This window comes from Mastigoproctus giganteus, chromosome 12 (assembly GCF_048544385.1).
Source record: "Mastigoproctus giganteus isolate SK-2022 chromosome 12, ASM4854438v1, whole genome shotgun sequence".
NCBI lineage: Eukaryota > Metazoa > Arthropoda > Arachnida > Uropygi > Thelyphonidae > Mastigoproctus > Mastigoproctus giganteus.
The window spans coordinates 32,903,478-32,928,931 of record NC_143586.1 but is presented as its reverse complement, the minus strand read 5'-3'; the positions used below and the strand labels follow the sequence as shown (position 1 = coordinate 32,928,931).

At 36.3% G+C, this 25,454-nt stretch overlaps 1 protein-coding gene across 1 annotated transcript in view; it reads right to left on the bottom strand.

Moving 5' to 3' along the window:
• LOC150076864 (TATA box-binding protein-associated factor RNA polymerase I subunit A-like) overlaps positions 1-25,454 on the bottom strand; it is a 141,215-nt gene that overhangs the window by 54,907 nt on the left and 60,854 nt on the right. The window contains exons 6-7 of the mRNA XM_090385705.1: positions 24,908-25,013; positions 16,117-16,243 (exon numbers count right to left, since the gene is read on the bottom strand). Of these exons, the coding sequence (XP_090241831.1) occupies positions 16,117-16,243; positions 24,908-25,013 (233 nt within the window). The remainder of the gene's footprint in view (positions 1-16,116; positions 16,244-24,907; positions 25,014-25,454) is intronic.

Here is a 25,454-nt window from a genome sequence, read left to right as displayed (position 1 = left end):
CAGTGAGTTCCTCATGACTTCACTGTTTTTTAAGGATATCTTTATTCATTAGCCTATATTAAATTTATTTTTTATATATATAGTTTTTTTTTTGTTATTTCAAAAAAAGGAAAACAATTTTATGTTCTGTTTTTTTGAAAATCTACAAAAAATTCCTTTATGTGGTTATCAAAAATATTAGGTAGCACCAAGTGCAAATCAGATGTGGGATGGGAGAATGATTGATTCTTTTTTTTTAAGAGTTTTTGTCTGCTGCATGTTAAAAACTTTAAAGTTTTTGTAAGGGGTTTTTTTAGTTTCTATATAATCACCTCCTTACTTTTAGTAAGGAGGTGATTATATAGAAAAGTTGTGGTAGCAAAATTCTTAACTGCTATATATATATATTTTAGATCTTCCAAATTCAATTTGTCTTGGGTAGCTTTTGGATCATCTCCTAAGTGAAATGTCACATATTTCCAACATAATATATTGCAGGAAAAGGCGAGCCACCACTGGGTTAATTTAGAGTGACACAATGATTAAATGGTGTCACTCTGATATAGGGGATGCAAAATTCCAATATGGTAATACAATGTGTGCAGAAAAAACAAACATGAGAAAATGGGGAGAGGATTTATGGTTTTGCCTAAGAAGAATATGGATTATAAAACAGTATACTCAAAGACATGGACTGCCAGTGTAAAACTGACTTGGTCTACCACAACATTTGAAAAAAAAAAAAAGGAGTATGTTATAGGCCAAATGACTATAATGAGTATAATAAACAATATACAGACAAATATAATGGCCCAGTGTACCAGAATGCCTTATCTCAAAGGATTTTAACTTTCAAGATACTGACAGAAATTTGGCAACTTAGTCAATACAAAAAACAGTTTGTATCTACATTCATGCATAAAAAGTATTTATGGATGGGAATACCAGAAGTATACAGAGTTATAACTGGGAGCTAAATGATTTTTTGATATCTGAGAAGAAGATGGAAGAGAAATTGTTGAAACTAAAAGTAAATAAGGCACTCAGGGGCGATAGTATCTATCCAATTATATTAAAGGAAGCAGCAAAAGAGGTAAGCAAACCTTTTGCCACAATTGTGACAGCACCACTGGATTCAGGGGGGAGGTCCCTATAGACATGATATCTGAAAATGTCTGTTCTATTCACAAAGGGGATCAAAGGATGAGATGAGTAAGTACAGAGCTGCAAGCTTAACTTAGGTTCCAGGGAAAAAAAATGGAGTCAGTGGTTAAAAGAAGTATTTCAGAACCATCTTCACAGGAATGCAGTTATATGAAAATCACAATGGTGTACATTGATAAATACAAAGTAGTAAATTTGGGTAGCAACAAATTCAAGGTAGCTGATGAGGAAAAAGGCAGGCAATTTTATAGTACAGTCTGATATGAAGAACCCTGAGCAAAGTTGCTTGCAAAGCCCTTGGGGTTTTGTCAATATGCAGAAACTTTGCCAACAGCAGCAAAGGCATGATTATTCCATTGTATAAAGCAGTGGTGTCCAATCTTTTCTTGCAACATGCTAATTGTGTTCAAAATGTGCTAAAAAATTGCCACAGATTGCATTTAAGGATTGTCTTCACTTTTCATTAAAATAGCCCCACATGATCTGTGCTTGGCACCTTTCATTTTTGCTAATTATATAAAGGGGATTTACGGTAAGCATTTAAAATAAAAAAAAAAAAAAATACAATTTTATGTTTAAAAAATAAATGATTATCCTTGGAGAATTAATGTCATGAGGAGCTCACTAGTATGCCAAACAACACTAGTAGGCAGTAACCATGACCACAGGTTCCTGTAATCTTGTAATCTGGGTCATAATTTTGATATCATATACTCAAATTTCAAGAAAGCTTTTGGTACTGTTGATACTGCTGTGCAAACTAGAGCAGTATGGCAGTAAGGGCAAATTGCTGCTATGGGTAAAAAGATGGTTGAGTGGTTGTTGTTGTTATTTAGTTTTTAGGAGCATTAGCAACTAAGGCCATATTGCTCTGGAGATATGTGGTGGTCATTCCCTGACCTTTCCGCATCCTCCATATTTGGTGGTCATGGGCTCGAACCCCGGTCTAATCAAGAAGCATGCTACACACTGCTGCACCTACCCACCTGGCTATGGAGGCACCTGGTTGAGTGGGAGAAGACAATGGTAATCAATGGACATTGTTTTTCATGGATTAACGTTAACAGTGGAGTCCCTCAGGGTTTAGTGCTGGGCACATTGTAGTTTTCTATGTTTATTAATATATATACTGACGAAAGTATAGCAAGTTAAATATCTGTTGCAGATGACATGAAGGTTGGTTATGGTGATTAATGACAGTAATGATGGTATGCTACTGCAATATGATCTAGAAAAATTAGGCAATTGGGCTGAAGAATGGCAATTGAAGTTTAAATTGGATAAATGTAAAGTACTGCATATGGGTAGCAGTAATCCCAGATTAACATACCAACTATATGGTACTACACTCAGGGTAGTGGAAAATGAAAAAGAGCTGGGGGTAATTGTGCAGTCAAGATATGAAGTTCTCTGAGCAGTGCAGACAGGCTGCCAGGATAGCACATGGGGTCTTGTCAATGATATACAGCAATTTTTCTAGCAGGGATAAGGAGGCGATTATTCCATTTTATAAGGCAATGTCATGTCACATCTTGAGTACAGGATACAGGTCTGGATGCCTCATTTTAGAAAGGATGTAAAGCTGCTGGAACAAAGGCAACACGATTGATGAGAGGAATAAAGGGGTGTTCTTATCAAGAAAGTCTTCAGTTCTGCGAATTCAGTAGCTGAAGACCAGACACCTGCGAGACAATATGATTGGGATCTTTAAGGTCTTGAATGGATTGATAAAGCTCAATGCTGATGGGATTCTTCCTCTTGCTCAGACTACTACACACACACAAGGGTCGTAATCGAAATTGAGGAAGGATGGTTGCAGAATAGATATGCAGAAGTTTGCCTTTAGCCAATGGGTGGTTGATTGTTGGGAAAAATGTCCATCTGATGCTGTGGAAGTGGGCAGTTTGAATAAATTCAGGGAAGAACTAGACAAACCGTTGGAGGGGATGGATAGGTGAAATTGACAGGTTTTTTGGCTGATGCTGTATAAGTTGCTTTCTTGCATCATTTGCCACTACTTTTAGTAATATTAAATAATTTCTAAAAATAAAAGTGAAATTTAAATTGTGTTTAACTTCTCTACAATCTTTCACATCAGTTTGATAATTTTTTGTTATTCTTTCCAAATTAGGGATGCACATGTGCTGCAGGTTGGCAATTCTATGGTATAAAGCAATGGTTAGGCCATAACTTGAATAATGCATACAGGTTTGGAATCCTCATTTTAGGAAGTATGCAGATTTCTTGGAAAGGGTGCAGATAGAAAAGGACAATGAAATTAATTGGGAGCACAAAAAGTATTTTTCAAAGAAATACTGAGGTTCTGTAGATCAGTGTTCCCCAACCTGTGGTCCATATCACTTATGAAAGCAGTCCATAGGACCTGCCACTGACGGTAAACACAGATATTCCTAAAACAACATAAATATTCTTATAATATATACTACACATTAACATATGTATGAGTATGAGTACATATAACTGCATTTAAAAAACAGTTAACATATTTGCATATATAGTTTAATATTTTTTGTGGTCTGTGACTTTTCAGATATAAAAGTGTTCTATATCTGGAAAAAAAAAAAGGTTGGGAAACAATGCTGTAGATTGCAGTGTACAGAAACTAGGTATCTGTGTAGTGACCAGACTGAAGTGTTTAGAGCTATAAAAGGGTTGAGTAAAATAAATGCTGATGGTATTCAAAATCAATGTTTTAATGTCAATTTTGCAGTGATGTGGCCGTAGAAATTATTTCTAAATGGGTATCTAGCTACTTGAAAGAAAGGTGAGATATCTCAATTTTGGCTGAGGAGGCTCTCGCTCTCTCTCTCTCTCTCTCTCTCTCTCTCTCACACACACACACACACACACACACACACACACACACACACACACACACACACACACACACACACACACACACACACACACACACACACACACACACACACACACACACACACACACACACACACACAGAGATGTAAACTGGAAAAAATAAATAATGGCTACAGAATAGATGTATAAAGTCTTTGGCCAGAGAATAATTGATTATTGGAAACAGGTTCTGCTGTGTGTTACTAAAAAGGGTAGTTTGAATAATTTAAAGGATTGGACAAATCATTAGAAAGCGAATGAAGTTGGTATAATTTTTTTTAGATTTTTTTTTTTGACTGATACCATATAAACTTGTTTCCATGCATCATTTTTCCGATAGTAATACCAATACTAAAAATAGAAGCAAATAAATAAAACTAGACAATACACAGTCTAGTCAGTTTTTAGCAGGTATATCATATACTTACTAGTTTACCAAACTTTTAATGTTTGTTTTCTTTTACTACACAATTAAATTTATTGTGGTACATTTAATAGCTGACTTTAGTTTATTCACAGCTTTAAGTGTACTGAGAAAGAAGACAGATTATCTCTGATACAGTCATTAAAGAACAATACACTTCATTATCTTCTTATGTTAAAGAATAAATGGTGAAGGTAAAGAAAGTTAACATGAGAACCATGGCAAACTTACTGGACAAATTGGTTTCCCGCTACAGCAGTTTCTCCCTGCATTCTCGGTAAACAGATGGTGAGTGTTGTCAGTAGTGGCAGTAGAAGTCGATAATGATGTATTGATTAGTTTTTTCTCATTATTAAAAGCAGATTATTGGAGTTCGTGAGTGTAATGCCTTTGTGGCTGAAATTTACTTACGGGTACACCCCTCCAGACTGCTTCAGTCTTAGGGTGTTTATCCCCCCTTCCCGCTGTTTTAAAATAGGAAAACAACTTCTACAGATGGTGCATGTTATTGGTAGTGGCAGTAGAAGTCGTTTTCCTATTTTAAAACAGCGGGAAGGGGAGATAAACACCCTAAGGCTGAGGCAGTCTGGAGGGGTGTACCCGTAAGTAAATTTCAGCCGCAAAGGCATTACACTCACGAACTCCAATAATCTGCTTTTAATAATGAGAAAAAACTAATCAGTACATCGTTATCAACTTCTACTGCCACTACCAATAGTAATATTAAATAATTTCTAAAAATAAAAGTGAAATTTAACACACACCATCTTGTTTACTGAGAATGCAGGGAGAAACTGCAGTAGTAGGAAACCAGTTTGTCCGGTAAGTTCCCCAAAGTTTGCCGTGGTTCTTGTGTTGGCTTTCTTTACTTTAGCCAAAGAAATTTATTACGGGGAAAAATTTAGATACAGTACATTTTGATGTAAATTTTAATTTAAATAAAGCCAGATGTTTTAGACTATTACAGCCCCACCTCAGCAACACCAATGATAGTAAATTATACAATAAATAAAAACTTACATATACAATAAATAAAAACTTACATAGCAGGTGCCAGTTACCTACTATTGAAGCCTGTGTTCAAAAGGGAGTTTTGTTACCACAGATTTTTGGTAACAAAAATTCCTGATGTACTAAACTTGAAACTATCTTTTGATTGATTATCTTCCCCACACTCGCACTGTATAGATAAAATAAAGATCTGTTGTTATTTTTGTTGAAATTTTATTGGAATGTTGCCAATTATGGCTTTCTCCATTTATAGCATATAACTGTAAATGGAGAGCTATGGAAGTCTGATTTGTTGATTGTGTTGGTGCATCTTATACACCAGCACAATCAATGTTTTAACGTCAGCTTTGCAGTGATGTGGCTGTAGAAATGGCTTCTAACTGGGTAGAAATTTATCTAGATACTTGAAGGAAAGGAGAGGTATCCTGTTTTTGGCTGAGGAGTACAGTACTCAAGGTGTGGACTGACCATTGCCTCATACAAGGGGATAATCACATCCTTATCCCTGCTAGAAAAATTCCTGTACATCATTGACAAGACACCATGAGTTACTCTTGCAGACTGTCTGCGCTGCTCAGAAAACTTCATATCTGCCTGCACAATTACCCCCAGGGCAAGGGATTGAAGGCTGTCATTGCTGGATGGATAATGTGTCCCTTTGGAGGGGGTTTGTTTTTCTTTGATGGTGATATGGCTGAATGAATGGGTTCTGAGAGTTGGAATCTGGTGAATAGCTTACATAGAAAGATCCAGGAAGTATGGGGGGATAAGTTAAGCCTTCCCCTGTTTCTGTGGAAGGTAGATAATGCATGATGAGCTGGTGCAAGTAGAGCTGATCTTTTTTTTACAATCTTATGAAAGGTCATGTTGCTCCTGACTACATTTTCCAACTTGATATCCTTGGAATGTCCTAGTCTAGACTATAGCTTATATCTAATCACTGTGTCATTTGAAACATTAGCAATCAACTAGGCACATTGTCTTCTTGACTTCTTGTGGGGGAGGAGGACCCTCTTAGGACCCACTTGAGATTTGTGTTACTTATGTAAAGCACTATGCTTCTTCACTCCTCTTGATATCTACTTTCCTATTCTTGGCTGATAGGCGACAGTAAAAGTTGGTAGGATGTTTTGTTAATCTCCCTCTCCATTCAGTTCTAGGGGGAATCACCCTAGCTGCAAAATGCCACTAGGGTGTTTTACATAACTTTTTCATAGAATCTCTGGTGGCATCTATTATTTTATAGTATTTGCCTGATGGTGTAGTTTTCTTCATCTTGAAATTAGCATTAGCATTAGCAGAGGCATATGATGCAAGAAAGCAAGCTTATTCAGCATCAGCCAAAAAAAAAGAAAAAAAAAAAAAAAAAAAACAACCACTACTCCCATTTCACCCCTCAATTCGTTCGAAATACCTGTCCAGCTGAGCCTTAAATTTGTTTAGGCTATCAACTTCAACAACAAGCGATGGAAGTCTATTCCACAAACCAACTGCCCGCTGGCTAAAGGCGAATTTCCGCACACCTATCCGACATCCGTCCTTCCTCAATTTGAATTTATGCCCTCTCAGGTGATTATTCTGAGCAAGAGGAAGAATTCCATCGGCATTGAGCATGCTAAAGCCATTCAAAGCCTTGTACACCTCTATCAGATCACCTCGGCGATGCCTAGTCTCCAGGCTCTGTAATTTGCAAAACTTAAGCCTTTCTTCGTAAGAGCAACCCTTTGTTCCATTCACTAATCTTGGTAGATAAGGGCTGTAAACCTAAGTGCCCTCTGAATCATCCCATTGATGAATCCAGTTCCAAGACTGTTTGAATGGTAAAGATGTGGTGTCCATAGATTTTCTCTATATTACTATGAAAGAACTGTTTGAGATCCCATGGCTGTTTCTAGTTCCAGGGTAAAGCTGATGTTTGTGCCTTTGTTGTGAATTTTTAATACATCCCACCTCCCACACAGAGTTGGCTTTGTATTAGTAAAATCCCTTTGTGCAGGAATAGACTGTTGCTCTGTGACACTGATGAAGGCTCTAAGTTGGGAACAGCTGATATAAGATTGCCGTTCACACATGGTGATCAAATTTTGAGTGTCTATGAAGAATGGGTCAGCAAGGTCTTCCAACTTTGAATGTGAATGACTGGGGACAAGATGTGCAGGTGCCAGGATCTTGACAACAGCCAACATTGTTAAGTGCTCCTGTTCTGTGATGTCAAGAGTCTACTGACTGGCTTAACAGCAGCCAACCAGCCAGCCAAAGGTCACACGTGGGACAGCCACACACGGTTGATGCCCGCAGTGAGTGAACATCATGTGTCTCATCTCGTAACATAGCAGTGATGCAGCACAGTGGCCCAGCTAACTACCCAGTACAATGCAAAACTAATGTGGATTATGTGCCAGATATTAACCCATACAGGCTATGGCAGTTGACAACTGTCATGGGTGCACATGTTCACTGTGAAACAAGAAACTGTGCCTTGCATGGGCGGACAAGCACTGACACTGGGCCACTGACATGTGGAAATCTGTCACCCAGTCTGATGAATCCCATTTCCAACTCTATCAGGCTAATGGGTGTATTTACATTTGGAGAATTGCAACATGCAACCATGATGTGCTGTTGGTGTTCAGCAAGCCAGACGCAGTGGTGTTATGGTTTGGGGTCTGTTTTCTTGGCATACACCTGGGTCCTGTGACCACCATTAATCAACAGCTCGATGGGAATGCCTATCTTTCTATTTTCACCAACCAAGTACACACACCTTCGTGATGATAGTGTATCCAGACAATTCCAGAGTATATGAACAAGATAATGCATGATTCTACAAAGTCAGCAGGTTGCTAACTAATTTCGGGAACGTGACAATAAATTTTCCATCCTACAACCCAACTTACCCAATTGAGCATATTTGGGACCTACTGGAAAATGACATTCAATGCTACAACTATCCATTGGACAATGTTTGGGCATTAATGAACACAATTTGCAATGCACAGGTAGCACTACCACAGGATACAATGCAACACCTTGTAGAGTCTATGCCAAGATGTGTACAGGGTGAATTATGGGCAAAAGGTGGCCTCAAGTATTAAGTAGGTGTTGATAATGCAAAGCCAACTCAATATATATACAACTTGTATATTGGGATAAGGTGATATGGGCATGCACATGTGCACATACAAACACATACCCACAAGAATCATCTATTTCTTTGGTATGTTTATTATGTTCCCATTGTCTTCAAAGTAGATACAGTAATACCCCGAAGTTACGCGATAGGTGGGTCCGACGAAAATCGCGTAAGTCGAATTCGCGTAAGTCGGGGTACAACTTTGCATATAAATACATATAAGTTTTTCTTAATTGGGACCAAGGACTAACAAAAACACTAGTTTAGAAGAAAAATATTAATAAAATTGCAGTTCTTTATACATATTAATACAAAATATGTATTAAAAAAACAAATGACTTACGTTAAAAAGTTATTTCGATGTCGATGGCTTCATAAAATCTAACAAATTCGTCTGACGACACAGCGCGTTCTTTTTTTCACGCAGAATTTCTTCGTAGCAAGCTAATAATTTTTTTATTCCTTGCTTTGTAGCTATAACGCGTTCTTCGTTGGAGTCTATGTTTTCTAAAATTTTTAAGCCCTTTACAATTGAGCCCTTTTCAATTTTCAACCTGTCAAGTTTGCAATTGTCATGTGCTTTTCGCCGTTGCTTCATTTAGGCCTGCAGCACGTGCAATATCACATGGTCTTTCATTTCGCTCAAAGCGTTTCACAATTTCATATTTTTTCTCTATCGACAGAGGCGGACTGGCAATAAGCCTTACCGGGGAAACCCCGGTGGGCCAGTGTGATTTTGGCCATAAACCATAGTATGAGGCCACTATAAATTTTCCCGGGAAAGAATTTTTGACCCAGTCCGCCTCTGTTTATCGATAATTGCTTTTCTTTTTCTCTCTGAATCTGCAGTGCCTTCACCAGGACGCTTCCTTTTCATTTTTAGGGAATAAAGCACAATTACAAAACGAGGAGGCACGCTTGATACGCATAAACAAAGCTGCGCGCATGTAGCAACTGAATAAACAACACCATAAAGGCAGAGATACACTATTAACACCTCACATTTCTAGGGGTTACTACCATAAAACAATAAAAATCCAGTTGCATTTCTGCTAGTGGAATCTGTTATAAACTGGTAGTAAACTCGATCTAATTGCATTTGCGATTATACCGATAGCTGGAATTGTGTTGGTTTTTACGTTATATTATGGTGAAATGTGTTTCCCCTTCACTGATATAAAAAACATAAAAGCAGCAAAGTTGAATTTTGTTCATATTTCGCTCTCAGTCTCCGCCGTCGCACCGTATATCGATAACATATGAAAAACGACCTTGAAGATAGTGGGCGGCAGCGTTGCCAAACGAAAAAATCAGGAACCGCGTAACTCCGAGTTCGCGTAAGTCGGGGTAGCGTAAGTCGGGGTATTACTGTACTGAATAGTAAGAGTAAACATACCACTGCCGTATCTCATATATCTATGTCTGGCAATGTTTCTGCCATAATAAAGAAGCTTTAGATTCTACTTCCACATCAACAACATAAGCAACTTTATCCTAGAAATAGAAAACAACCATGATCATTTCGATAAATAGTAGTCTCCTCTTTCTTGATGTGATCATTAGGATCTTTCTTTCTCTCTCTTTCTCAGCAAACTTACCAACATCCAATCCTCTGAACATTGACCCTTGAAAGTGCTCTCTCTCAATCTCTCCATCCATCTAAATAAATCGACAGACATCAAATCTGTACTGCACTTCAAATCCAACTTGAAATAAGAGAAGTCAAAGAATCCTACTTTCACCTATCATATTAGAATAGGGTAGGAGGTTTCAAGTGTAGTGAAGAAACACAATGATAAAATGTTTTATACAGTGTAACAGGAAGCTTGAGCAAATTCTAAGAGCATTCCCCCCCCCCACAAGATCAGGAACATAGTGTATCAGGTTGACTGCCTACGTAGCAAATGCTACATAAAGGAGTCATACTGGAAACTGTAAAAACTGAAAAACCATTCCAGGGACAGCAGGAGGACACAGCCATTTCATAGTATTGCAGAAAAATACCAGGAGGACACAGCCATTTCATAGTATTGCAGAAAAATACCAGGATCACCTGACCAACATTCTGTCAGTGGTCCACAACCACAAGGGATTCACAATACAGGATTTAAAGATTCATTAAAGCTTGATGATACTATCCAGCCCGCCATCTGAATTAAACAGAAATTAACAAATTGGACACCATGATCACCCTATTTGAGCAATCCACCAGGCTGCATACATGTGCCTTATTCCAACTCTTGGAGCCTAACCAATCATATCAGATTCCAAGAAAGAACAGCATTTCTACCCCCCGTCACACACACACACACACATCCCCAGGAAAAATAAGACAGCTATCCAGACTGTGAGTGATTTTAACCTAAGCAATTTTTTTTTTTTTTTTTTTATGTGAAAACATCTTTGGTGGCATTTACTAAATTTCGGACTGAAGTAAAACCAATTGATCGCAAAAATTTGAAGCCAAAATGACACAAATTACGTCACTTCCTAAATGACGCTAATGAAATCACTAACATTGATTCTTGATGTGAAAACATCTTTGGCAGAACCTACTAAATTTCGGTCCGACAGTCGGTGTTTGGTCTGTTGGCGACAATGTGGAATGGAAATGACACAAATTACGTCACTTCTTAACTTACGGTAATGCAGTTGCTAATGTTACATTGTTCATACTAAATATTTCGGACTGAAGTAAAACCGACTGGTAACGAAAATGCAAGACAACATTTAGGAAGTATGCAAGAAGTGGGTGTGAGCATAAGCTCATGGCTGCTACTTCCTAAATGACACTAATGTTTTTTCTATAAAGTAATTACTTTAGTTTTGCATTTTTGTAAGTTTCCATAATGTCATGTATAATGTTTAAAAATTGTTATATTGAATGCTGCTTTCTTTGTGTTTGGTAACAAAAGGAAATAAAAATATGTTATCATAATATTTACTTGAAGCTTTATTAATTTTATACCAAAAAGGGATTCAGATCATGATAATTTAATAACTAGTAAAACAGATTTAGTGCAGTGCAGTGGCATAGTTGGTCCAGATGCCATTAGACCTTGAAACACCACTCACTGTTGGTCCAAAGCTTCTGTAAGCTGATTTTAAGGGCCTCTAAAAATACGTGCATCAGTGTCTCTCAGACTACTTAAATTCAGTATTACACGCTAGTTGTCCCTCAAAAGTAGCAGGGTGGTTAAAATTATTATCTTCCTACACCAGGTGGAAAAGCCTGAGTTTGAATCTTGTTAATGATGCAAGGAATTTTTATGGACTTTTTTTCACAAAGTGGGTGAGTTAATTGATCTCAGGCGAGAGCAACATAGTTTTTTTTCTCCTGAAAACTCGGGTTTTTCATTAAGCAAACCGACCAGAGAATGCACACAATTACAGACACAATATACTGATGTCTCATAGCCTTAGTTGCTTTGGTACTTAACATATACTTTACCACCCACTAGATCCACTATTATGACTATGGGAGGTGGAAGCAATAAATGTAGTGTTATTTTGTTTAAGGAGACGACTGCATACACATAATAAAAGTGCAGATTATAAAATTTTGGTATATAAATGCAAAACCACATTATCTGAAACCCATAGTTGGCAAATCTGTGGTTGGGGAGGGAGTCCTCTTTTTCCAATGATTTCATTATAAAAATAATTTACTAATTAATCAATTAATGAAACTAAAGTTTCATTAATTGATTAATTATTAAATTATTTTATATATTTTTAAAATATGTTGAAAAGTGTGAAAATATTCAGACAACAGATATTTCTGAAAAATATCATCACATAAAATACAAAGAAGAATAGTTGATAAGCCCACATACACCCAGTGGTATATGTGATTTCGTCAAGAAGTCATATCTAAGAAGAGGAGAGAGAATCTATGCATGCAACCTGTTTTAATAATAACAGGTTGCATGTATGTATTTTCAGAAAAAGAATATACAGTAATAACCCGACTTACGCAAACTTGGAGTTACGCGGTTCTTGATTTTTTCGTTTGGCAACACTGCCGCCCACTATCTTCAAGGTCATTTTTCATATGCTATTGATATACGGTGCGACAGCGGAGAGTGAGAGCGAAAGATGAACAAAATTCAACTTTGCTGCCGCATGAGCTGCACACATATACAAGAATTTGTATTCCAACTGTCATATTTATATGTGTGTGTTCGAATTCGTGCTCAACTTTTGTCGGAAATTACATTGTTTTCACGAGAGAAATGGATTGTGTTGGTCGAGCCGTATATTGATGGCATATGAAAAACGACCCTCATTGTTTCTCTTGCTGTGATATGCATTGGACGTGTTTCGTGTGAACTCTACGTGCACAATTACGATTCTACGATCGACGAAAGTTAAGATTATTTTGTTATACATTTTCTAAACCCTTAAAAAAACTATGTCATTTAAACAAAGTAAATCTGATTCTCCTGCACCTAGTAATAAAAGGAAAACGATATCTTTGGAATGTAAACTTAACATTATCAAGGATTTTGATAGCAGAATGAAAATTTGTGATTTGGCAAAGAAGTTTGAGCTACCGGAATCCACAGTAAGAACAATTATAAAAGATAAAGAAAGAATTCTCGAAGCAGTGAAAAATGCTCAATCCTTGAACTCAAGCATAATTCGTAAATGTCATGGATGGAAACATTGCTGAGATGGAAACAATGCTGAAATTATGGTGTGATAATCGAGTAAAAGTGAAGAATTGTCCAGTCGATCAGAACACTGTGTGCTATCAAGCGAAACTGATTTTTGAGAGGTTGAAAGAAGAAGCTGGGGAGGCGGGCAAAGATGAAAACTTTGTAGCTAGTAACAGTTGGTTCAATCAATTTAAAACTCGCTGTAACTGGCACAGTATCGCAGAGAGTGGAGAGGCGGCAAGTGCCGATAAAGAAGATGCGTCTTCTTTTCCTGAGACACTCAAGGCTATGATAGAAGAAGGTGACTATAGCAGTGAAACCGTATTTAACGTGGATGAGACTGGCCTGTTCTGGAAAAAGATGCCTAAAAGAACTTTTATCGCGTGTGAAGAAAAAACTTTCCAGGCTTTAAGGTTTCTAAAGACCGATTGACAGTGATGGTTGGCGGGAATGCAGCTTGTGACTGCAAGTTAAAACCTCTCTTAATTTATCGCTCCGAAAATCCAAGAGTTTTAAAAAATATCTAAAATTAGCTTACCAGTGATTTGGAAGTCAAATCACAAAGCTTGGGTGACAGCTTCCGTTTTTGAGGACTGGTTTGGTCACCACTTCATATCCGAAGTCGAACGTTATTGCAAGTCTAAACAGATTCCATTTAAAGTGATGCTTCTTATTGACAATGCACCCGGTCACCCTCCTACCCCCCTAATTAATTTTGACCCACGTGTGAAAGTTGTGTTTTTGCTTCCAAACACAACCAGCTTGCTTCAACTGATGGACCAGGGAGTCATCAAAACATTCAAGGCCTACTACACGAGGCGTTCGTTTGCACGCCTGAATGAAGCTATGAGACAAAATACTGAGATATCTGTTAAAGACTTTTGGAAACAATTCAATGTTTTAGATGCCATAAGAATCATTGAAGAATCTTGGGATGAAATTCACAAAAAACATTGAATGGTGTCTGGAAGAAACTTTGTCCATTTTTTTTCAAAAATGAGATGAAAACAATGCCAGAAACTGATCATGTCGCTCATGTGATAGGAGAAGTTGTTAATCTTGCCAGGCAATGGTGATGATGTCAACGAGCTGTTGGATTCACATAGTCAGGAGCTGACAATGAATGAGCTCACAGAGATGTGTGAGCAAAATGTCACTGAAGTATCTGACACTTCAGACCCAGTTCCATCAGAAAAGCAAATGACAATTGCAAGCTTGACAGAAGGTCTCAGCTCAATTGAAAAGGGCTTAAAAATTTTAGAAAACATAGACTCCAACGAAGAACGAGTTATAGCTACAAAGCAAGGAATAAAAAAATTATTAGCTTGCTACAAAGAAATTCTGTGTGAAAAAAAGAAGGCGCTGTGTCGTCAGACGAATTTGTTAGATTTTATGAAGCCATCGACATCGAAATAACTTTTTTATGTAACTCATTTATTTTTTTAATACATATTTTGTTGTTGTTTTGGTTTTTAGGAGCATTAGCAACTAAGGCCATATTGCTCAGGGGATATGCAGTGGTCATTCCCTGACCTTTCCACATCCTACGTATTTGGTGGTCATGGGCTCAAACCCTGGTCTAATCAAGAAGCGTGTACTACACACTGCTGCTCCTGCCCACCTGGCTACAGAGGCACCTACATATTTTGTATTAATATGTATAAAGAACTGCAATTTTATTAAATATTTTTCTTCTAAACTAGTGTTTTTGTTAGTCCTTGATCCCAATTAAACAAAATTTATATGTATTTATATGCAAAGTTGTACCCCGACTTACGCGAATTAGACTTAAGCGATTTTCGTTGGACCCACCTATCGCGTAACTTCGGGGTATTACTGTATTACATATTCAGTGGAAATAAATAATCAACCCAGAGTTTGTCTGATTAAATTATGATTTACATAATTAAATCGATCAAACTTTTCTTTTTTTATTTTATTATTAATTTCTTTTTAATGGTCATCCAAAGACTATTAGAATGTATGATATGCTTTGTACTGTTGATGGCATCTGGGTTAAGAAGTTAGGAGAAAGTTGTTGAACTGGACTTAATTTCTATAGGTTGTAATTTTCAGAACACATAGTAAGAAGGTAATTCCATAAAATAAAAAGTACACAGAATAAGCTAAGAAAAAGAAAAGTTAGTTTGACAAGTCTGACATTAACTGTGAATAAATGCTGAATAGCTGATTCATGTGTTCTGACTGGTTTTGAAAAAAAGAAGCAAAATTCAGAACAGTATCCAAGGAAATACCTTAAAAAAAAAAGGAATGCAACAGAAAGTAAATGTCCCTGTGATAGGGAATAGAGTAAGTTCTAGGGTAAGGAAATTACTATTAATTAACAAGACTGTTCGCAATTTGTACAATTAACAACTGCTCGAAAAAAAAAAGTTGGAAGAAGCAATGATTTTCATATGCTTTTATACTGTCTAAAAGTCAGAGTTAATTTGATAAAGACATTTGTTGTTAATGATGAGCATGGGAATGACAAATTCTCCTCATAAAGGAAAAAACAGACTGCAACTATTTTCCATCAATATTGGCACACTTGAGGGGAAATCATGGAAAACAAAGACTATGAAAAATCAAGAGACTTTTCAGTTTAGATCTGTAACAGACAAGTTTACCCATTCATAAAGATATAACAATTTTTTGATTTAATTCTTTTATTTAAAAATTACCAACTATTTCTACTGATTTTTTCTAATGCTTATAGAAATATATAGAAATTTATATATTAATGATAATTCTTAAAAGATTTTTTTTTTTTTATATTTATTCTCTATTTTGAAGTCAATTTATAAACAGGTAAGGCATATTACAAAGATTAAGTAGCGTTTGCAAGAATTTCATTGCATACTTACCTGAACTGGTTATTTCATACTGCATCTGAGCCCACTTTACGTAGTCTAGTACTGCTATATATGCTTTCAAGAGGGGATCTATGATATAATTTTTTTTAAGATTTCGCCTCCGCTTTGACAAAATATGCTAAAGTTTAAGAAAATGAAAAGTTAGGATGATAATGATAAATATCTAAATGACATATATAAAACTTTAGACAAATATCTAAAGGAGTTATCGCTTTTTCTCAAACCCATTTAAGTTTCACTCACACACACACACACACACACACACACACACACACACACACACACACACACACACACACACACACACACACACACACACACTTCATTGTATCTTCCTGTGTGCAATGTCATCTGAAGGTATCAGTTCATTATCCTGTAATAATAATATGCCATTGCACCATGCTGAATTCTTATTTGCAAACTGCATAACAGGTGCATGCTTCTGCATCATCTTGAATATACAGGTAACCATCAGCTAGCAAATTTCATTAGTTACTGTTCATTAGTCGTATGGTATATAAGTAGTTAATTCCAGGAAATAAAAGTGCAATTATTGCTCTTGATAGAGAGGGCTTTTCTAGTTGATATATTTCCAAAACAGATGGGCTGTAATCATCTTCTGTGTGAAGAATTCTTAAAAAGAAACAAGAGGAGAATGCCAAAAGAAAATCTGGAACAGTGAGGTGGATTAGTAGTCTAGCACACTTTTGAAAACAACTAAGCCTCCATGATTGTCATGCACGATCCACAGACCTAAAACCCATGTGGTAGAAACTTAATGGTGTAAAGAAGTGGTTTTCAACCGGGGTGACGCAACAATGTTCTAGGGGTGCCGTGTAATTTGGGTTTAAGTTACTTAAAGTTATTATTATTATTATATATTTTTTAAATTTGTATATTTATTTCATTATAAAAAGGTGTACAGTATCCATTGTGCTGTATCTTTTTAATTTTGTAGTGATCTATAGTTGATCTTTATTTAGTACCTCTATATAAAGAAAAAAATATTATATAGGAATATTAGTAAATTAATAAGAGGAGTTTACCTCAATATAGTACGTGGAACACTTCCGTATGATACCCTCCAGAAATTAAAACGGAAAAAACGAAAAAATCGACAACTTACCGGTACATTAAAGTAAAATATAAATAATTAAATAATTAAAGTAAAATATAAATAATTAAATAATCAATTTAACACAATTCAAAATCAATTCAAAACAATTAAAATTCAAATTAACGCAATTAAAAGAATCTAACGAAAATATTCAAAACGATTTTCCTTCCTGAAGCTGACAATGCTTTTCGACCGACTGTCGTGATCACAGGAATGAAAATTACCGAATCAGGCTAAACCTGCAACTTAAATAGTGATTATATGTCTTCGCGCATGCGCGTAAAGGTCCACGCATCGGAGATCAAATATGGCCGCCGAACATTAACAGAATTCTCGTGTAATTTAATTTCAACGGTTTCTGCAATTAATAGTCGCGTATAATTACGTTGAACGTTAAGTATTTTGGCCTCGTTAAATAAAAAAGTATGTTTTTCGTTAATGGCATGAAAGGCTAATTCTGACGCTGCTGAACGAGAAGCACGAACTGAGGCTTCGTGTTGATTTACACGAATATTAAGCGAAAACCGCGTCGAACCCTGGTAAGATGGGTCGCAATCACCGCAAGACATGTTGTATACTAGATCATTAATTTGTGTTGCGAACGCGGACAGAACCGAGCGATTGTTCAGTATAGTGTGTAACTTCCGTATAGGCCTAGCTATAATTTTAAATTCAGTATCTTTAAAGAATCTGTTAAGCTGTTTGTGCCACTGTTCAACATATGGGACAGAAATAAAGTATTTTTTGATATTACTATTGTTGATTGGTGTAGTATTTTTTATCCTATCCTTGGCTTGTACCCTAATTCGATTTATTGTGTTAATGGGATAACCCCTGTTCAAGAATCTGCTAGTTAATATTTGTATTTCTGAGTCCAAAGCAGAATCCGTCGTTGAATATTTATAGGCATTTAGAAATTGATTAAAGATAATCGATCTTTTGTAGGTGAACGGGTGGTAGCTATTATAATGTAGAAGCATACCGGTGTTTGTGGGTTTTCGATAGATGCTAAATTGTATTTTGTTCGAGTCACGGGTAAACGTGAAATTTAGAAAGTTTAATGACTTAGTATCCGTATCTTCCCTTTCCAATGTAAATTTGAGTCTAGAATGAATATTATTAAACGAATGTAAAATGTCTTGGATAGTACTACTATCAGTAATAACTAGAACATCGTCTAAATACCTCCCATAGTATGTGATACGGGGATGAAAAGGTGTCAAATGTATCTGCTCAATCGTTGAGAGATAGATCTCTGACATTAAGCCACTCAGGCTCAAACCCATTGGTAATCCAAAAATTGTTTGTACACCTTGTCTCGAAAGGTGATGTAGTTAGCCTCAACTAATAGTTTAATTAAGTGAAAAATTTCCTTAATGGGCAGCTTTGTATAATTAATCGGTGTCGAGTTTTTATTTAACATATCCCAAATAATATCTAATGTGTATTCAACTCAGACTCAAATTCTAGACTCAAATTTACATTGGAAAGGGAAGATACGGATACTAAGTCATTAAACTTTCTAAATTTCACGCTTACCCGTGACTCGAACAAAATACAATTTAGCATCTATCGAAAACCCACAAACACCGGTATGCTTCTACATTATAATAGCTACCACCCGTTCACCTACAAAAGATCGATTATCTTTAATCAATTTCTAAATGCCTATAAATATTCAACGACGGATTCTGCTTTGGACTCAGAAATACAAATATTAACTAGCAGATTCTTGAACAGGGGTTATCCCATTAACACAATAAATCGAATTAGGGTACAAGCCAAGGATAGGATAAAAAATACTACACCAATCAACAATAGTAATATCAAAAAATACTTTATTTCTGTCCCATATGTTGAACAGTGGCACAAACAGCTTAACAGATTCTTTAAAGATACTGAATTTAAAATTATAGCTAGGCCTATACGGAAGTTACACACTATACTGAACAATCGCTCGGTTCTGTCCGCGTTCGCAACACAAATTAATGATCTAGTATACAACATGTCTTGCGGTGATTGCGACTCGTCTTACCAGGGTTCGACGCGGTTTTCGCTTAATATTCGTGTAAATCAACACGAAGCCTCAGTTCGTGCTTCTCGTTCAGCAGCGTCAGAATTAGCCTTTCATGCCATTAACGAAAAACATACTTTTTTATTTAACGAGGCCAAAATACTTAACGTTCAACGTAATTATACGCGACTATTAATTGCAGAAACCGTTGAAATTAAATTACACGAGAATTCTGTTAATGTTCGGCGGCCATATTTGATCTCCGATGCGTGGACCTTTACGCGCATGCGCGAAGACATATAATCACTATTTAAGTTGCAGGTTTAGCCTGATTCGGTAATTTTCATTCCTGTGATCACGACAGTCGGTCGAAAAGCATTGTCAGCTTCAGGAAGGAAAATCGTTTTGAATATTTTCGTTAGATTCTTTTAATTGCGTTAATTTGAATTTTAATTGTTTTGAATTGATTTTGAATTGTGTTAAATTGATTATTTAATTATTTATATTTTACTTTAATTATTTAATTATTTATATTTTACTTTAATGTACCGGTAAGTTGTCGATTTTTTCGTTTTTTCCGTTTTAATTTCTGGAGGGTATCATACGGAAGTGTTCCACGTACTATGTTGAGGTAAACCCCTCTTATTAATTTACTAATATTATTATCAACGTAGAACATATTGAGTATTACAGCTCTGATTCATACTATCTATATAGGAATATATATTAAAAGGTTGAAAACCACTGTGTTAGGTATTTCTTTTGGCCTAGGGGCGCAGTAAAAAAATTACTAGGACACTAAGGGCACCGTGAACAGAGAAAGTTTGGGAACCTCTGGTGAAGGGCAAGTTAATGAATCGACTGACAAAGACTTGTCAAGAGTGGCCCAAAAGCATATTGATCTCATAGGACAATATTGACCAAATCTAATAAAAAACTGCCAACTTAGATTAAATAACATGCTAATTGTATAATTGAATGGTGAGTCCAAATTTAATTTTGTTAAATTTGGACTCCTCTGATGAGTCCAAATTTAACCAAATTTAATCCCCTGATACTGCATCTATATGTCATTAATGTCCTGGTGAAACCTCTCACCCTGTTCTTCCCTAACACTTCCTAGATGTCAAAATTTGAAATATTCTAATATAAAATCATAATTACATATATATTTCAAAATTTTGTATTCAACCTTTCAGGGAGAACTTCCCATGGACTTTGTAACCTTTTGCTCATGGGGTCCGCTTCATACCTTAGAATGTAACTCATCACACCCTTTTAGCCAATGGCTGTCCCAGGGGTGTCTCTTTTTTTTTTTTTTTTTTAGGAGAATTAGCAACTAAGGCCATATTGCTCTAGGATATGCAGTGGTCATTCCCTGACCTTTCCACATCCTCCGTATTTGGTGGTGACGGGCTCGAATCCCGGTCTAATCAAGAAGCGTGTGCTATGCACTGCTGCTCCTTCCCACCTGGCTACAGAGGCGCCTCCAGGGGTGTCTCCTCAACAGAGAAATAAATTGATAATAATAATAATAACTCCTCCAAGGATCAGATGGGAACCATATTCTTGCTGTAGGTTCAGTGAAACTCATTAAACTGACCACATTCAATCAACAATGAAATTTCCATTGATCCAGATGGTGTGGAAATGCGTAAGGAGAAAAGGAGTGGGAATAACACAATTTGTAAATGGTACTGTTAATGGTGACTACTAAAAAAAAATTTTAAAAGAGATTTTTCTGCATGTTATCAGACTACTTTCAGGACACTGTATTTTTCCCAGCAGGACTTTGCCCTTTTTCACGTTAGAAGCAATGTAAGTACAAATAATATGTTAACAATTAATTTGTACCAAATATTCTAATATTGTTTTATCTTTAGGTAAAGAATTTTATGTGAGTCTCTCATATCCATTGTTTGTAATGGCCATGAAATAGTGCAGATTTAAACTCCACAGGGCAGCATGGCAAGAAGTCCACTAAACACTTACCTCATTTTAAAAACTGATCTATGATGAGTCAAATTTCTGTCCATTCATTTTCTTGCAGATCCTTCTACTTTACAGCCTATCTTCAGCATCCAGCAATAGTCAGTCATCATGTTGACATTCCCTCTCCCTTGGTACCTCATCTACATGTATTTAATGTCGTGTTGAAAACTCTCACTCTGTTCTTCACCAACACTTCCTAGATTCTCTGGGAAGTAATTGAAGTGGGAGTGTAAAAAATGTATCTTGACACTCATGTTGCAGCCCAGCTTCTTCAAGTTTGCCAACATATTTTCATTATATTCTTGCAGTCTGGATCCTTGTTATTCTCTAAGAAGTTCTCAACAACAGATCTGAAGCTAATCCATGCCTGTTTTATTCATAGTTCCCTCAAAATCTCAGTCCTTCATCAGATTACTTTCATCAAATTTGCATCAGCTTGCAAATTTGTAATCCAACAAAATACACTGTTTTATCTTCTCTTGGGAGATATATGGAAATTTACCACAAAAGTAGTTGAAGCAGGGACCTTCTTGAGGTAAAGCTTTCACAAACTGTTTCATCAATCCCAGTTTGATATGCAAGGGTGGAAGGACAGCAGTTTTGGGGTCTACCAGTGGTTTATGAACTGTTCTTTGATCCAGGCAGAAAACTGGCCCTCTTTGTCCAGACCTTGACATCCCAGTGCTTATTCCTTGCCTGACTGTCCCATTCACACAAAAAGCAAGGCATTTTTGTGTAGCGAGGTTGCTGTCCAAGTAACATCATTTTAAAGCCAGCACAGACCAACAAACCATGTACTTCATACTTAATATTTGTCAACAACTTGAGGGGGGAGATGGGATTAGGGAGAGAGAGAGAGAAATATTGCTGCATTTCTCTAATTATTATCCACCAAAAACATTATCCACCAAACTGTTCTAAAATAGAACAGTTTGGTGGATAATGTCCATGTCAGCATCATCATCATCATTTATGGTCTAGGGTTGGTGAAGTTCTCTACATTGAGAAAGAATCTGGTTGTAGTTGGATCAAAGCATCAACAGTGGTCAGTAGGCGGTTGTCTAGCTGAAAGTTGTTTTTGGTGAAGGAAACAAAAGCTTTGGTAGCAGAGTCCTGAAGTAGTATAAAGTTCTACTTAGAACTTAACAGAGTTTCTTCCTGACCAGGAATAAGTGAAGGTAAAAAGTGTATCATAGGCAGCCGTAAATCTGCACACAGATAACAAAGGAAAAGGACATGTTCCCAATTTTCAGTATCACCACAAATACATGAAGGTGAAGCTGTAAGATGGAATTCAGCCAGTTTGGCATTTAATAACCAATGCCCAGAAATGGGAAATAACATATATAAGTCTGGAGTAAACCAGAAGAATTATTTTCCACAGATGCAAAAAGACCATTTGGAATGAATGTGAAAGTTACTTGTCTCTTAAGGGAGTTATTATCATGCCACTGCCGAATCAAAACCCTCCACAAGCAACATGACTTTTCAACCTTGGGATCAATGGCAGTGTTAACTGTAAGACCCAAAAAAACCAGTAGCAGTCCCATGTCTTATATAAAAACTAATACTGTGGAAATTAAGCAGTAAATCAAGGAGCAAACAATTGTTAAGGACCTGCAGGGCAGTTGATACTGCAGGCCAACACATTGCCATAAGTATAGACTGCTGGATGGAAGATAGCTTATTCTGCACACTGACTTTATGGGGATGCAAAAAACCAGGCATCAGTGCCATAGGTACAGATGGGAGCAAATGCAGCTTTACATGCAGATAATGACAATTCAAAACCACAAGATTGTTTAGAAATGCAGATCAGCATGGATGTATCTTATTGTATGTAAACTGCTTCTTCTTGAAATGAGCTAACATTATGAATTACACTAATATTTATGCAGCTAATCAACGATACCTTACAGATAACTGTGTCCATTGCTCTGCACAACCCCATTATCCTACCTTTTTGAAATGCTGCGATGACTTTACTTCTGCTATCATTAAAATGACAAACAACAGTTAGTCTTAAAATTACTGTTTTTTGATGGCTTGCTTGTTGAATGGAAACACTTGTAAACAGACAAGCCATAATAGCATAATCAATAGTTAAGGAGTGAATTAACTGTCCCACATGTAAAACCTATTGTTCCTCATAAAATTTGTTTAGAGCAATAAATTATTTACATTTTTCATGAGTCCTGATTTACAAGGAGGGTTCAGAAAAGATTTGTATTCATACAGAAGTAGTTCTGATAGAAGTCTGAAACAAACATCATGCATTACACTTTTCAACATAGTCACCAGACAAAATGACATTTTTGCCAGCTCTCAAAACACATCTGCAGGCCAGTTTTGTAGAAGTCCTCTGGCTGTCCTTCAAACAACGACTCAGCAGCAAAATGATTTCCATGAAGAAATGACTTTAGGGCAAGAAAGAAGTAAAAATCAGAGGGTGCAAGGTCAGGGGAATAAGCAAGATGAAGCAATATTTCAAACACACATTTGTGGGCACAACTTGCTGCAGTATGCAAAGAATGCACAAGGGCATTATCGTGGAGAAGGTGCACACCTTTCGACAGCTTTCCCTATCTTTTTTCTTTTATAGCAACATGCAGCTTTACGAGGAGGTTGGAATAATACTTTGCTATCACACAGTACAGACCTTTTTTAAAGGTGTAATATTATTATTATTATTATTACACCATGCTGATCCCAAAAAACTGACAGCATCAATCAGACGGCACTTGGTTGCACCTTTGCCTTTTTTTTTGGGAGGGGGGATTCTGCATGCTTCAATTGTTTTGACATTGGTAGCAGAGTCATTGGATCCATCATTATAATCCTTAGTGTCAGGATTATAATGATGGATCCAAGTTTCATCCATAGTGACTAGCTGTGAAAAAACTCTTTTCCTTTTCCTGGTGACTAGCTATGAAAAAACTCCCCTTGCTTTTCCTGGCCTATCAATAACATTTCATGTGCACATTGTGCCCTTTTCTTCTTCTGATAAGGGGTCAGAAGTCTGGGAACCCATCTAGCAGACACTTTACTCATATGCAACTGTTGATGGACAATGATCTCCACAGATCCTACAATTTGGAGCTCTGTAGCTAGTTCTTTGATACTAGTGGGCAATCTGCCAGGATTAATGCCTTGATTTTTGCAATATTCTCTCATCTGTTACAGCAGTTGCTGGGTGTTCTGGGATTTCTTCATCATGCACTGAGGTCCTTCACACTTTTGAACTGTTTATACTAATGTGCAATGACCCTGTAACCTGGGAAGTTATTGCCATAAACAGTGACCATTCCTTCATGGATTGTTTTGAGTGTTTTCCCTTGCAGAAAGAGGAACTGAACCACTGATCTGCATTCCACTTTATCTATTGTGACACTGTACTTCATTCAGTGCTGCAAAGAAAAAAGATGAATTGTCAGATTGAAACCAAAATTTGTGGTTGCTAGATATCAAGCAAAAAAATTTATCTTTTTATCACAACTACTTCTGGGTAAATAGAAATCTTTTTTGAATCCTCCTCATACATAATAATAATAATAATATTATTATTATGTTATAATGTTATATTATGTTAATTAATATTAATAATAATAACATTATTATCATTGTTGTTGCTGTCGTTATTATTGTGTAATATTTCTTACCTGTATAATATCTTGAGCTTGTTGAACCTTGTTCTGCTTTACCAAATAAATGAGATACTCAAGGCATATCTCTTTCTTATTTATATAATTTAAGTTACCAATATGTCTTCAGGTAACAGCACATACAAAAAGAAAAATAAATAAATAAATAAATAAATAATAATTAAAAATAATATATATATATATATATATATATATACATACATGAGGTATGAAAGGTGCAGAAAAGCCATGTTAAGGCAACAAAGCTGCCAGTACATGCACCATGTTCACTTCATTCAATGCTGTAAAGTTATAGTTGTAAGTTGGTGTGCATTTATTGTGCCTCTCTTAATATTAAATTAACTTCTCGATTAATTTCTGAAGTGGATTTTGCTTCAAAAACATAAAATTTGTGAAAGTGTAAGGAAATGAAATTTTGGGTTAAACGGATGGGGGACTCTCACCGAAACTTAAAAATTGTTAAAAAAAGCTTATGAGAAGTTTGTAATGTTGAAGGGGTGAGAGTTTGGGTAGCATAAATGATTTTACAAAAGAGGAACCGCAT